The sequence below is a fragment of the Podarcis gaigeae genome, assembly GCF_964106915.1.
Source record: "Podarcis gaigeae genome assembly, chromosome: 15".
NCBI lineage: Eukaryota > Metazoa > Chordata > Lepidosauria > Squamata > Lacertidae > Podarcis > Podarcis gaigeae.
In genome coordinates this window covers 12,325,818-12,341,247 of record NC_139692.1, presented here as the reverse complement: position 1 = coordinate 12,341,247, position 15,430 = coordinate 12,325,818, and the positions used below count along the sequence as shown (strand labels likewise).

The window sequence follows — 15,430 nt, the reverse complement described above, 5'->3', positions numbered from 1 at the left end:
CGTGCAGAGGGATTCGGCTGATCATTGGGTCTTGCCAAGTCCCTTGCAAAGAGCCCCAGATGATAGTCGGGTCTCATGGAACATGTTGCAAGGGGCTTTGCAGGGCCCAGTGACCAGCTGACTGCCAGACTGCCAGGTGTTGTAAAGCTCTTTGCAAAGCATTCTGCAAGGCACTTGACATCATTGTGATGTCAGACAACTGGTAGATGGGCAGCTTGACCCCTGAGGTGTGCAGAGGATAACAATTTGACCCACCAGTCAGATCCAGGTCCTACCCCTGGACAACACTGACAGAAGCCCAAAACGTTTGCAGATAAGTGCTGCCCGCATCCCAGTACAGCAGTCTAGATTATGGCTGTTTGCAGTTTGCCCAGCATGCAAAGGCAGCCTATGACTGGGGAGCTCACTCCTCTGGCACAGCGCCAGGTTCCTAAGTGACTCTCCGGGTCGTGTCCATCTCTCACACCTCTGCCAGGATGCTGGAGTGGTTTCAATAAATGAACCGAGCCCATTTCCGTGCAGAGCGCTCCTCCATCACTTACAGAACAATTCCTCAGCCCCGCTCCTACACCACCCCCGCCTCTGCTCAGCTAGTGACAGCACTCACGTCTTGCATGTAAATGGATGGAGTCTGCCACCTGCCACCTGTGTTTTGGATCCACTTTCTCCTACTTTGACAAGGTGTGAGACAGGAGGAGGCAGTGAAAAGGGGGAGGGAGGAGGAAATTGCTCAGCCTCTGTACGATGTTCCGAGCTACCACTTGCAAAAGGGTGAACTTGCACGCATCAGCATGCCTCTACCACAAATAGGGATGCTGGGAGCATGAAGAATCTGTTGTTTTCCCCCAGTTTCTCTTGGATTCTCCTTTTTCCAATATTAAATTCAGTTTTCACATTTCTTACATTAGTTTGCAATTTATTTATTTATTTAAAAAGTCCTCGTGAAAATTCATCAGCATTTTGACATTGAGGGGGCTGAAGACACCTCAGCTCTATAGAGGTGGTGCCTATAGACTGGCCACTGTGGGAATAGGATGCTGGACTAGATGGGCCTTTGGCCTGATCCAGCAACCTGGCTGATATGTTGTGAGACATAGTTTATTTAAACATATATACAGCTTGAGCAACATGTACGGTTTTTCCATCATATTTAGGTTAACAGCACCAGAGGGTTCCTGCAGAAGGCAACTCAGCTGTATCTATGTCTCTGCCATTCCTCACAACACTACTGGTTTTCTCCCTTTGATTTCAGCTTCTACACACATCTGGTTCTGCCCCTTCCCTGTCTAGTGAGAAGGAAAAAGAATGAGTCATCTCTACCCTTCATTACACCTTCTTGAGTCACCTTTGCTCTCACTGTCACATCACCTGAATATTCCAGGCTTTCAACAGTCTTTCAGTGAGTTTTATGAGATCTGGATTCAGGGCAACCCACATTGACAGGTAGGGGTGAGGGAGAAATTTAACCCAATGGTGAATCTATCAACTTCACATTTTCCAAAACATTTTCACAAACCAAAACACAGCCATCCTCCAAAATTCACACCTATGTGAATTTTGCAATGCAGTTACCCAAACAATGTTTGCAAAAATGTATATACTAGAGGAAAGCATGCATAACAATGAATATATTAGTGAAAATGACATGCATAAGTGCCTTATATTGGAGGGAAAACTGCATACAGTGGTACCTCGGGTTAAGTACTTAATTCGTTCCGAAGGTCCGTTCTTAACCTAAAACTGTTCTTAACCTGAAGCACCACTTTAGCTAATGGGGCCTCCTGCATGATTTCTGTTCTCATCCTGAAGCAAAGTTCTTAACCTGAGGTACTATTTCTAGGTTAGCAGAGTCTGTAACCTGAAGCATCTGTAACCTGAAGCGTATGTAACCTGAGGTACCACTGTACAAAAAAAAAGGGTTTATCGGGATAAATTCACACTAAAATGCAGGTGGCTTTCCATGAGAATTTTTTTAAATTGCTGCAGAAATGTGGAGAACTGCATTTGAGACTGAGAAAATGAGAACCTGAGAGAAGCAAAATTTACAGCTCCTTCCATCCCCACTGACAGCTCTACTTACAGAATTCTTATTGAAAATCTATAATATCAACATATGCCTCTAACACTCCACGGTCTGGGGTTGGGGGGTGGACCTGAATAGTACATGTTAACATTAAATACTTGTGCTAGAAAGCCCTACTCCACATTAGATAGATGCTGCTGGACGAGGGAGACTCTTGGGAGCTGGTGTGTTGCCCTCTAGAGGTTGCTGGACTCCCATTAACCCTGACTGCAGTGAAAGCTGGCCCATTAAGGCAGAAGGGGCATGGCCCCACCAACCTTGGACTTGATTCCTCCAAGTCCTCCTGCCTTCTTACTTACAACTGGCTCTGGCTGTCAGCCTCCTCCTCCTCTATCTCAATGTGTCCCTTGCAGAACTCAGCAGGGAGCAGGATGGAGACACAAATGTGTGAGCCTGTGGTTGCCTTGACCTTCTGTTGGCTACTGTGCCAGTCCTAAAAGCGAACTGGCCACCACTGCCTAGCCTGCTTGGTCAATGGTCAGGGATGATGGGAGCTGGAATCCAACCACACATGGAAGACACCATGTTGGCTACCCCTTGGAGTAGATACTCAACCATTTTGGACTAGATAAACCAGTGGTCTGATTTAACGTAAATTGGCTTAATGTGCTACTAAGAGTACATTCTGATAAAGGCGAGAGTCATCAAGCAATTATTCATGAGGGTATTTCAAACCTCAGTGCCTCTTTGTCAAGGTCAAAGGCACTCTGCCAAAAGGTGCCTCCCTCTCGCTGACCAGTCATGGGCTCTTTGTTCAATTCAACATCTATCTGTCCATTCATTCATACTCATTTTCGCTTCCCTCAGAGCCAGTCACAAGACTTTCAGCTCTGGAAGTCAGAGCACAAAGCTTTGGGGGGATGCAAGAGGCTGTGGCCTGTTTCAAATGCTTTTTTAAAAAAGGAAGAAGATTAACCAGTGCTGATTCTGCTTTGGTAGTACTTGCTCCTGCGTTAAGTAGTCCATTTGTATGCTGTTGGCATGCCAGCAGTTCTTTACAGAAGTTCTTAATCTCCCCGCAACTCCCAGCAGCAGAACTCTGGCCAACTATGTTTCCCCTGTGTTTCCCCTTTGTACGGCAAAGGCTGTCCTCTTAGGAGCCGTTTAAGGACTCCTATAAAGCCATTAAGTTGCTCTTTGTTTCATTACGAGAACATCTGAATTAACTGAGCAGCAAGGGAAATGTGGTTACATGCATACATTTCCAACAGGTGGGTTTAAAAACAAACTTGACTCTGCTGTAAGGGGCAATTGGCTGTGAGCAAAGGGTGGATAACCCTAGGCTGGGATGTCTGACTGTCAGGGTTCTCATCAGGTCACAACCCTCGCCAGGTCTGCTTTGAGTCCTCCTTGAGTGCTTTTCCCTGGCTGGAATGAGTCCTTGAACTAGACCAGTGGTGTCCAAACTTTTTTCAAAGAGGGCCAGATTTGATGAAGTGAAGGGCCGTGAGGGCTGGCCAAAGGGCCGACCAAAGTTGTTGATTTGGGGGGGGGATTTGTTGTGGTGGTTTTAGGATTTTACCCCAGGAAATAAACTGCCACGGGGCTGATTAAACTGACCGGCGGGCCGCATTAGGCCCCCGAAATGGACTTTGGACATGCCTGAACTAGACGGATGCCTCCTGCTTGCCTGATGTGGGTATGGGGTATCTGGATATAGATGCCTCTGAATGTTCACGTGCTTGAGAATGTAGCCAATCACACCAAGGTAAGACTTGCATCTCCACCCACTTCTCTCTCTGGCTGTGCCCACCACTGGCATGGGGAGCCTAGAAGGCTGAACAAAATAGGATGGCCCCATTTTCATTGGGGAAATGTTGGAGGATATGAAATAGGGTGTCCCTATTTTCATTGGAGAAACATTGGAGTGTATGGATGTCCCTATTTCACTGGATAAATGTTGGAGGATATGGAACAGGATGTCCTTATTTCATTGGAGAAATGTTGGAGGGTATGGAATAGGATGTCCCTATTTTCATTGGAGAAACATTGGAGGGTATGGAATAGGATGTCCTTATTTCATTGGAGAAATGTTGGAGTGTATGGAATAGGATGTCCCTATTTTTATTGGAGAAAGGTTGGGGTGTGTGGAACAGGATGTCCCTATTTCACTGGATAAATGTTGGAGGATATGGAACAGGATGGCCCCATTTTCATTGGGGAAATGTCGGAGGATATGAAATAGGGTGTCCCTATTTTCATGGGAGAAACATTGGAGGGTATGGAATAGGATGTCCTTATTTCATTGGAGAAATGTTGGAGTGTATGGAATAGGATGTCCCTATTTTTATTGGAGAAAGGTTGGGGTGTGTGGAACAGGATGTCCCTATTTCACTGGATAAATGTTGAAGGTTATGGAACAGGATGTCCCTATTTCATTGGAGAAATAAATGTTGGAGGGTATGGCATAGGACGTCCCTATTTTCATTGGAGAAACATTGGAGGATATGAAATAGGATGCCCCTATTTTTATTGGAGAAAGGTTGGGGGTATGGAACAGGATGCCTCCATTTCAGTGGAGAAATGTTGGAGGGTATGGAACACGATGTCCCCATTTCACTGGGGAAATGTTGGAGGGTATGGAACACGATGTCCCCATTTCACTGGGGAAATGTTGGAGGGTATGGAACACGATGTCCCCATTTCACTGGGGAAATGTTGGGAGGGTATGGAATAGGATGCCCCTATTTTCATTTCAGAAACGTTGGAGGGTATGAAAAACGTTCCCTACCCTGAGTTAAATAAAGAAGCAATGCAGATGCCAACCATGGACACTAGCATCTTGTTCTTAACCAGCTACAGAAAACATGGCCTAGAAGCAGAAGTATCTTCCTCAGCTCCTGATGGCTAAATAGTCAAGGATCACCCCTAAGAACCTAGGAAGCTGCAGACCATTGGTCCCTCAACCTCAGCATTGCCTACACTGACTGGCAGCTGCTTTCCAGGGTTTCAGGAAATGGGGAAACAGGCAAGGTTTCCCAGCCCTGTCCGAAGGCTGCCATTACGGTCCTCCCATCACTAGGAGGAAAAGCACTTATCCGACTTGAGCATGTGGCACACGCCAGTAGTGATATGAGGCAGCGCATGAAACGTATTTGCAGCCTCTTCTCTCCTGCAAAACCTGCCCCGATCTCCTCTGCAACCAAATGTATTTCCAATAGAGCGGCCAATTATGGTGTAATTGCCCATAAATTTAGAATGACACCGATATTAGTTCATGCACAGATCCAAGGACAACGTTTTCTCTTCATAAATGTGGGATTCAGCGGGCAGCGAAAAGGACAGAGTCAGCTGATATTGCCCTAATGGATTGATTTACGTTCCTGGAATGATAATTGTCCATTTACTTAAATAGCTGGGCACTTGTTCAGAGAGGCCCGCTCTATTAAGTGGAAAACTCTCTCTTCCAGCAAAGCATGGATTCTCAGCATGATTTGTAGCTTTTTAAGTGCCAAGTAGGTAGAAAGTATGGCTGGAATTCGTTCCCACCAGAACCACCAGCAAAGATGATCCATCATACCAGTGCCTGAGGATAGTATGCAGAAGCAGGTAGGTTTCCTTTCTCGGTGCTGGCGGGGGCAGGGACTGGGAAATTTATCTGAAGCACCTGGTGGCACTGGAAGATGAGTCATGGAGCGGATCTTGATACAGCTGCAATGCTCTACCCATCAAAAGGTGCACAGATACAGGAAGGAATTTCTGGAGTCAGGCAGAGCCTACCCAGGCTCCATCACTACAGGGAGTTGTGTGAGTCACAGTCTTGTGACCTCAGGGCATAACTGTAAAGGGAACTCCGACCATTAGGTCCACTCGTGGCCGACTCTGGGGTTGCGGCGCTCATCTTACTTTATTGGCCGAGGGAGCCGGTGTACAGCTTCCGAGTCATGTGGCCAGCATGACTAAGCCGCTTCTGGCGAACCAGAGCAGCGCACGGAAACGCCATTTACCTTCCTGCCAGAGCGGTACCTATTTATCTACTTGCACTGGCATGCTTTCGAACTGCTAGGTTGGCAGGAGCAGGGACCAAGCAACAGGAGCTCATGGGGATTCGAACCGCCAACCTTCTGATCGACAAGTCCTAGGCTCTGTGGTTTAACCCACAGCGCCACCCGTACATAATTGTACTTGATGCTAATCGCATCACTTGCTAGCATATCTTTGGCTTTTCTTTATTCAGCTACAGGTAGAGATACCCTCTTTTTTATCAGGACATTAGTGCACAAGATGGGAAGTTTAGGCTCCACTCCCTTATGCTACAGATAGGGTTTTTTTGGGGGGCGGAGCTCCCATGGGTGCCAATGGGAGCTTTGTCCTTTTTTCTAGACTGAACTGCAGCACAGGGGGTCTCTATTGGGGCTGCTACAAGGAAGGATTAAAAGTCCCCTCTTTCCTTTCTGTGGACTTGATAAAATCAACTCCCTCCCCACATCTGCAATTACAGAAAAAGAAAAGCACTGATGGGATTGTGAGCAAATCAAATGGCACCGTGTGAACTTAGGATCTCAAATAGCAAGTTCGGGACCCAAACAAAACATTATGCAAGTAGCCAGGGCTGCACAGACACCCCCTCTCTTGTGTATCAGGGGAATAGCAGTCTCCTAAGAACTCCCAGCATCCTTAACAGACTACAGTTCCCAGGATTCCTTAGTGGAAGCCACAAGTATTTAAAGTGGCATGATACTGCTCTAAATGTATAATGCAGATGGGGCCTTAGCAGTGGATTTATTTTGCTTTAGTTTGTTCTACGATGCTTCTCCAACGCTGCCACGTTGTTGCTGCCAGGGGCAAGTAAAAAAATTAACCAGAGCATCTGTGGTACTAAACAGGGCTTCAGCAAGAAGTTACTGGATATACACGGATTGGAAGCGAAGCCGTGTGGCCTCCTCAAAACTTTTGCAGGCACCAACAGTATCAGAAGCAGAATTGCATGCGGCCACCCCTAGAGCACCAAAAGCGCAAATAATCATGTATGCAAAATGAAAAGGATGTCTGGAGGGACTCTATGGTAAATCACAAAGGCATTTCAGATCTGCTCTTACACTGGCTGGGTGCTGTGATCTTGGGGAGCTTGAAAACCCGGAGGGACGGGAGGAGGAGGAGGCAACAAACCGGCGCCGTTCTGCGAGGCACTGCATTTTGAGAACTTTGGGGAGCTGTATGTTTTCAGCACCTTTTTCATCTCCCCTGTGGAGGAACACAAGGAAAAGAAACGGTTAGTCATTTCTGACTGAGACCACAACCCCACAACAGTTTTCAGATCCATGGAGGTAGACACCTCAATTAGCCAAAATCATGTTTCACCCCGGGGGTTATTTGGTTGTTTTTGTTTTGATTATGTCTTTTGTGTTTTTACATTGTGATTATATCTTGTGAACCACCCTGAAACCTGTTGGTAGTATACAAATTATTATTATTATTATTATTATTATTATTATTATTATTATTATTATTATTATTATTTCACCAGCACACCTAATATGAACCATGACAATTCCTTGTTTCATGTTCTAAATTAGCACAATTCTCATGGGTTAGGGCAGGGGTGAGTAGTTTTCAGGCTTTTGGGATCTACTTAGCTTTTTACTAGAACCTCAAGATTTACCAACCAAAACCAAGCTCAAAAGACATACTATTAGAATAAAAGAACTGGGTTCCTCTGAGCCAAGGAACTGGTTCTGGCAATAAAACTGGTTCTGGCAATAAAACTAGATCCACCAGATTTATTGCACACTGGTACCAATGGAGCCATCCCAGCCCTAATTTGAGCAGAAGTGTGCATTTGGCATTAAGTCATCTTAGGAGCTATATTGTGCCTATATAGGCTCTACGGTCCTTGCATCCAATATGGGGAAGAAAAGAGCAATCTCTCTCCCTCTCTCTCTGGCAGAAGCAAGGCCATCAGCAGAATTGCATCATTGGCCCTCTTATAGGAAACTAGAAATAATGTTCTCCTTGAAAGTCTCATTAGGCAGCATCCCCCAAGCCTTGCATATGACAGCCAGATCCAATTCAGATTAGGGAAAACTTAATGTGTCCATCAGGGGGAAAGGAAAAGGGAAAAAAGACCAAGATAAACATTAACTGCCTGACAGGATCTCTATGGACAAATTGATCAGGCACTTAGTTTCCTGAGCTGCAGGGATGTGGAAAGGAGATTAAAGCAATAATGCTACCCAACGTCTATCACAACCAACAGGAACGTTCCCTCAAATTTCGCTGTTTTTTTCGCAGGTCACAGCAGCAAAGAGGGTGTCCAGGTCGACATTTGTTTGCAAGTTCTGCTAATGTTATTCATAGACGCATGAGGAGGGCAGGAGAGGAGTCCATGCTACAATTTATTATCCATCACTATTTTTTTGCTGCTTTCTCTCTCTCTCTCTCTCTCTCTCTCTCTCTCACACACACACACACACACACACACACACTTCTCAGTCACATCAGTTTCCCACATTATTGACCTCACCTCCAAGACATATTGTGTCAAGAATAAACACTTGCGTTCTGTACAGCACCTAGCACCTAGCACCTAGCTGAAAGGAATCAGGTTCCAGTTGCTGGGAATCACACTCGGCGAAAGTGCTGTTGCATTCTGGTCCTTCTTATGAACTTCCCACAGGCATCTGGATCTAGATGGGCCTTTGGTTTCCTCCAGCAGAGCTCTTATTATGCTCTTCTCATCTCACATGAGAAGGTCCCCCAAGCACAGGTGCATTTTAAACACTTTATTGCTCAGAAATCTTCTTGGATCAATGTGTTGCCACCACCCACAAGTCATGCTATTCCTCCTTGAATTGCCACAGCAGCCGCCCCACTCGGGGCAGAAGAGATTCTGCCTCTCCCCTACCTCAGAGGTGGACTCACAGTGTCCTGCAATTCCACAAGAAGCCTTCAGGCTTAACCTGTTATCATTGTCTTCACTGCCTCCCCATCTGTTCTTCCCAAGGTCAAGGGAAAGCCTTATCAATTCCAACCGACAGGAGAGACGCTGAATGGCAAAGGAAAACTACATGTGTTAAAGTCAGGGGTCAGCAACCTAAGGCCCATGGGCCACAACTAGTCCACGGAGGTCGTTTAACCGGCCTACGAGCCGCCCCCAAACCAAGCTGCCCGCTAAGTGAGTCCCAGCATGCTGCGCTAAACCAGTGCAGCACGGAGACTCACTTCCGTGGTGCTGGAAATCATGTCTGCGCAGATGCAGATGCTGGAAATCACAGGCACGCACGCTTATGCTCATGCGCATGCACATGCGCAGTCCAGCCCACAGAGAGATCTCTGCTGGAGTGAACCAGCCCAGGCAAGGTAAACCTTGCTGAGCCCTGGTTAAACTGATGAGGTTTTCCCACCACATCTCAAGTTGGACAAGAACATAGGAAGTCGCCTTATATTGAATCAGGTCCAAAGCCGGCTCAAGACATTTTGCTGCCTGATGCAAAGGGACAAGATATTGCCACCTGTTCCACCCAAGGGCAGCAGGCTAGTTTAGCGGGTGCAGGTCAATCAGTGTGGCACAAATAGCTCTGTCCTCCGATAGAGGGGAATGCTTCGCCCCAGAATCTGCCACCAGAGGAGATTGGCTCACTCTGCCTAATGGTAGGGCCAACTCTATTCAGACCATTTGTCCATCTCTCTCTGCATTGTCAGCAATGACTAGCACTAGCTTCAAATGCAACTATTTTTTTACCCCAACTGGCAGATCCCAAAGATTAAGCTCGGGACCTTTTGCATGCAAAGCAAGGGCCCTACCACTGAGCTTAAATTAAACTGCGAAAAAGCTATTTCCAAATCTGTACAACTCTATGGGGAAGAACAGCAGCAGGAGCCGAAAAATGCACATCAGAACAAATTAGTTTACAGGTGACTAAACCTCCCCACCACCACCACACACAAAAACCCCCCACAAAAAACCAAGAAGGTTGAAATGTAATTGAAATAGCCCCATGCCATTAAGCGATCTGAACACTGAAAAGAAACACATTTATAACCACATTCTTGTCTTTCACACTTGCTCACCAACAGCAGAAGGCAAGCTTTTAAAACCAGACTTTAAGTGGCATGTATGAACTCTATGCTGCTAGCAATCAGAGAACTAACTTTTGGCATCTTGTTATATTTCGGTTCTCCCTGGACTGTAACATTGGGCGATGCTGTGGCCAGTGATTGTAGAGTCCAGTGGGGAGATGGGCTTGGGGAAAATTGCATGAATCATATACTGGTACTTCCCCCACGTAATGTAAAATATTGATCTTGAAAATGGGCGCACTCGGGACAAGGATTCGGTTTAGCTTTCATTCCCAACCTGCTATTTTTCTGTGTGGGGACATCTCTGCCCACCCGCCACCACTTAGAGAGGAATCTTCAAAACAATCAAGCTCCCACCTGCAACATGAAAACTGGTATAATCCACGAGAGGCTTCATCACTTGCAGATTCTAGGGTCCCCAACTACACATACATTTAAAACAGTACCTTACCACTTTAAATAGTCAAGCCACTCCTCCCCCCATGAATCCTGGGAACTGTGGTTTCTTAAGGGGGCTGACAGTTGCTAGGAGACCCCTATTCCTCTTACACAACTACAATTCCCAGAGTTTCCCAGGTAAGGTTAAAAAAGGGGGGGTAAAGGATCCCTGGACAGTTTACTCCAGTCAAAGGTGACTCTGGGGTTGCGGCGCTCATCTTGCTTTCAGGCCGAGGGAGTCGGCGTTTGTGTGCAAACAGCTTTCTGGGTCATGTGGCCAGCATGATTAAACCACTTCTGGCGCAACAAAGCACTGTGACGGAAGCCGAAGCGCATGGAAATGCTGTTTACCTTCCTGCTGCGGCAGTACCTATTGATCTACTTGTGCTGGTATGCTTTCAAACTGCTAGGTTGGCAGAAGCTGGGACAGAGCAACAGGAACTCAACCCGTCATGGGGATTCAAACCACCGACCTTCCGATCAGCAAGCCCAAGAGGCTCAGTAGTTTATACCACAGCGCAACCCACGTTCCTAGATCCCAAGGAAGACTGATTGACTGATAAACCACTATGGCAACTGTAGCTCTCTGAGTGGAACAGGGGTCTTCCAAAGAACTATTGGTACCCATATCAAACTACAGTACCCAGTATGCTTTGGGTGGGAACCCACTACTGTTTAAAGTAGTATGGTATTGCTTTGAATGTATAGTGCAGCAGGGCCTGAGTTGAAGATATAAGCTGGCCTTACACAGTTCAGGACCTCAGGACCTCCAGGATCACCTCTCCCCATATGAACCGACCAGGATCCTGCGCTTGTCATGTGAGGCCCTTCTCTCCCCCATCCCAGAGAGGGCAGCAACAAGAGAAGAGGCCTTTTCTGTGGTGGCTCCTCAGTTGTGGAATGCCCTTCCCTGAGGCATTCCTGTTTACCCAGGCCTATGGCTATGAAATAATCTATGGTCTGTGAAAGTGTGGGGGAGAGGACTGCTAATAATAATAATAATAATAATAATAATAATAATAATTTTAGTATTTATACCCCACCCATCTGGCTGGGTTTCCCCAGCCACTCTGGGTGGCTTGTAGTGACTGTTTTAGCATTAGGCTGTCACTATGCTTTTTATCATGCTTTTATTATTATGTTTTTTATCATTGATGTCCTGTAATGTATTTCTAATGTTGTACGCCGCCCTGGGATCTTTTGATAGAGGGTGGTATACAAGTGAAATAATAATAATAATAATAATAATAATAATAATAATAATAATAATAATGGCGTCCAGGCCAGGCAGCTGTTCATGCAACAAAAAAACCCTGTCGTAATCCATACTTTGACAGAAACCCTCCGATTCCTCTCTTGTCCCCCCTCCACAATGTGCAATTTACCCACATAGCCTCTTCCTTGCAGACCCTGCCTCATGAATAACTGATAAGGATTTATGGGCATGGGGCACCAGGGAGAGGGTGCAGTGGAGGCCGAGCGCAATGTTTGCAAGGAGAGGCGTCCTCGGCAGTCCCGCTGCCTCATTAAGCTTTTGAAAGGGGCTTCAAAGAAGAAGTCTCTGTCCTCGAGAGCCAGCTTGCCGGCTGGAGGCTCATCTGGCAACGAGGCTCCCTTAATAAAAACAATGCAAGCAAAGCTCAGACGCACATCCGGGAGAGAGCAGAGATTTACCACCAGAGCCAGCCATAAACACACAGTTCAGGCTCAGACTAATAGTCTTATCTCTAGCTCTGGGAGCCCTCGAAAGCCAAACATCTTGGAACGGGGCAGGCATCCCCTAAGGAGGTGCGGGGAATTGCTAGGCAATTGCTAGGCTCAGTCCCTCATGCTTCCCAGTCCTGACTTTATTTATTTAAACGATTTCAATGCCACTGTTCAGCGAGGATCAAAGGAGAGAGAAACTGTGGCTCAGAGCTCCTCGTACATGCTTGGCGCATGGAGCTGGCTCAGCAGACGGCACCATGGCAGGGGGCGCAGGAGGAATAGATGAAGGCAGGGACTGGTACCCAAATGGTAAAGGTAAAGGGACCCCTGACCATTAGGTTCAGTCGTGGCTGACTCTGGGGTTGCAGCGCTCATCTCGCTTTATTGGCTGAGGGAGCCGGCATACAGCTTCCGGGTCATGTGGCCAGCATGTCTAAGCCACAAACCAGAGCAGCGCCGGGAAATGCCGTTTACCTTCCCACCGGAGTGGTACCTATTTATCTACTTGCACTTTGATGTGCTTTCGAACTGCTAGGTTGGCAGGAGCAGGGACCGAGCAACAGGAGCTCACCCTGTTGCGGGGATTCGAACCGCCGACCTTCTGACTGGCAAGACCTAGGCTCTGTGGTTTAACCCATAGCACCACCCACGTCCCTGGTGCAACAAGGCCTTTTAAAGGGTTAGGAATATGGGAAGCTGCCTTCATAGCAAGTCAGAGTATTAGCCCATCTTGCTCTGTATAATAAGTGGCTCTCCAGGGTTTCAGACAGGGAATGTTCCCAGCCCTACCTGAAGATGCTCGGGATGGGACCAAGGAACTTCAGAATGCAAGGCAGAAGCTCTGCCACTGGGTTGTGGCCCTCCCCATACATGTTGGTTCCTAACAGACGCAGGTTCCTAACAGACCATCAGTCAGGTGTGGGTCCATGGGCCAGGACTTTTTCTAAGCTGGAACTCAGTTCCAGCACCTCTTGGGTGGGCGCCATTGCCATTATAAGAGAACAAGGGACGTGTTCATGCGGAGTTCTAGCACCTTATTTTCTAGAAAAATAGCACTGCATGGAACATATGGAACACCCCTCTTTTGAATGCCCCCTCCCCCAGGGTGCAGCACAGTGCTAAATGCGTCATAGCAGGGGCAGTGATGGTCCTTTTCATTCATAACGGAGGAGAGGCTTAATAATTTCCTTCCAAGCCACGGTACCATTAAAAATCACACACAAACACACACTTATTAGCGTTAAAGGAAAATCTCCCATTGACAAAAGCAACCAGGATCATGCAATGACACATGTGTTCAAAACTGGAGCAGTGCCCTTTGAAATTAGCCTGCCCAAAGGTCCCAGGATGGCAGAATATGAGCATCACATTATAAAGGATGCAAGGTACTACAGGCCAAAGCACAAGGAGACCTCAGGCCTTCCGAAATGAGAGCTGGGCACCAGAATGCAAAAGCATTAGCAATCAACTGTTCTCCAAAGAAAAGCTCCATAACTCCAGAGCTAACACGAAGCTCTGCTGCCCTCTCCTGGGATGTTAAGAGAGATGCTATACAATCTGAAGTAGAGGCTTAAACAGGAACACCCATGGTATGGCCCACCTTTGCCAGGAAGAGCCTTATGCTCATGAGGGATTTCTCAGTCCATAGTTAAAGTATGAAATTCCCCTCTGCAAGGTGTGGTGATGGCTTTAAGGGGAGAATAGGCAAATTCAGGGAGGATATGTTTTATCAATGGCTACGGGTCGTGGGCATCATGCCTCTGAATTGCAGTTCCTGGGGAACAGAACTGGGAGAAGGCTTCTCAGAGACATGCGGGTGTCTGCTGTGAGAAACAGAATGATGGTGGACCTTTGGTTTCATCCAGCAGATTTCTTCTGGGCAATCTTTTGAGGGTCACATGCAAGAGGCAAAACAATATGTGTACGTCTATCTTTGTACATTAAGCTAGTTTCTACAGTCACATACACACTATCCCCCAACCAGAGAAGCAAAAGTTCATGGACACATTCCAGCTGGCAAAAAAACGCCGAAGATGTGAAGTAGGACCCCTGAGGGATGTGGCCAGGAAGGAATTTCAAGGGCCGGATAGAAAGCCCTAAAGGTAAAGGGACCCCTGACCATTAGGTCCAGTCATGGCCGACTCTGGGGTTGCGGCGCTCATCTTGCTTTATTGGCCGAGGGAGCCAGCATACAGCTTCCGGGTCATGTGGCCAGCATGACTAAACCGCTTCTGGCGAACCAGAGCAGCGCACGGAAACACCGTTCACCTTCCTGCTGGAGCGGTACCTATTTATCTACTTGCACTTTGATGTGCTTTCGAACTGCTAGGTTGGCAGGAGCAGGGACCGAGCAACCAGAGCTCACCCCGTCGCAGGGATTCAAACCGCCGACCTTCTGATCGGTAAGCCCTAGGCTCTGTGGTTTAACCCACAGCGCCACCTGCATCCCAGAAAGCCCTAGAGGGGCGCATATACCCTACTCCTGAGCTGGACCTGAGATTCCCTGCCTCCTCCCACTCTTCCATAGTGTTCATTTCTATTACACCCACTCATGGGATTGGTTCCACAGAAATTGATGTAGATTAACCTGTCCAAGCACAGTTACTGTGGACAGCTTTCAGGAAACGGGAGCTTTGAACTGGAGCAAGATTGACTTTGTGTTCCACCTTTCAGGACTGTATCCTTTAAAACTAAATCCTTAAAAACCAGGGACTTTTCCAAACTCAAAACTATGTTTTTAAAGTACAGCTGTTTTATAAATAACTTTCCCATATTTTTGACAGAACTACATCTCAAGGTCAGGTGGACAGATTTCAAGCGTGTCGGATCTACTATAACCCCGAGATCTATCAACCAGAACCAAGGGCAGAAGGCATCCTGTTAGAATTAAGGAAGTCGGTGCCTCTGAGCACATTCTGAGCCTAGGAATTTGTCTTTCAGCTCCAGAACTGAACTGAGCTTACAGTCCTTTCGCTACTGATTTTAGCTTTCCTCATTTCAACAGCCCAATTTAGCCTGGAAAAGTCATTTTGTTGTTACTATTGTTAAGGGAGTTAGAAACCATTGCCAGTCTACAGCAAATCACCCTGGGATCTGCCAGTAGATTCTGATCTACTTTCTATGCAACTGTTCCCAAAGTAATAGGTGCATCATGGGAGGTGTTTTTTCAGCTACCTTGCCCCC

General features: G+C 46.9%; 1 protein-coding gene across 10 annotated transcripts in view; it reads right to left on the bottom strand.

Moving 5' to 3' along the window:
- Nucleotides 1-15,430, bottom strand: part of ROBO4 (roundabout guidance receptor 4) — a 106,123-nt gene that overhangs the window by 26,851 nt on the left and 63,842 nt on the right. For all 10 annotated transcript variants that reach the window (XM_083713455.1, XM_083713448.1, XM_083713449.1 and 7 more), the window contains exon 16: nt 7,123-7,267. In XM_083713455.1, the coding sequence (XP_083569581.1) occupies nt 7,123-7,267 (145 nt within the window). The remainder of the gene's footprint in view (nt 1-7,122; nt 7,268-15,430) is intronic.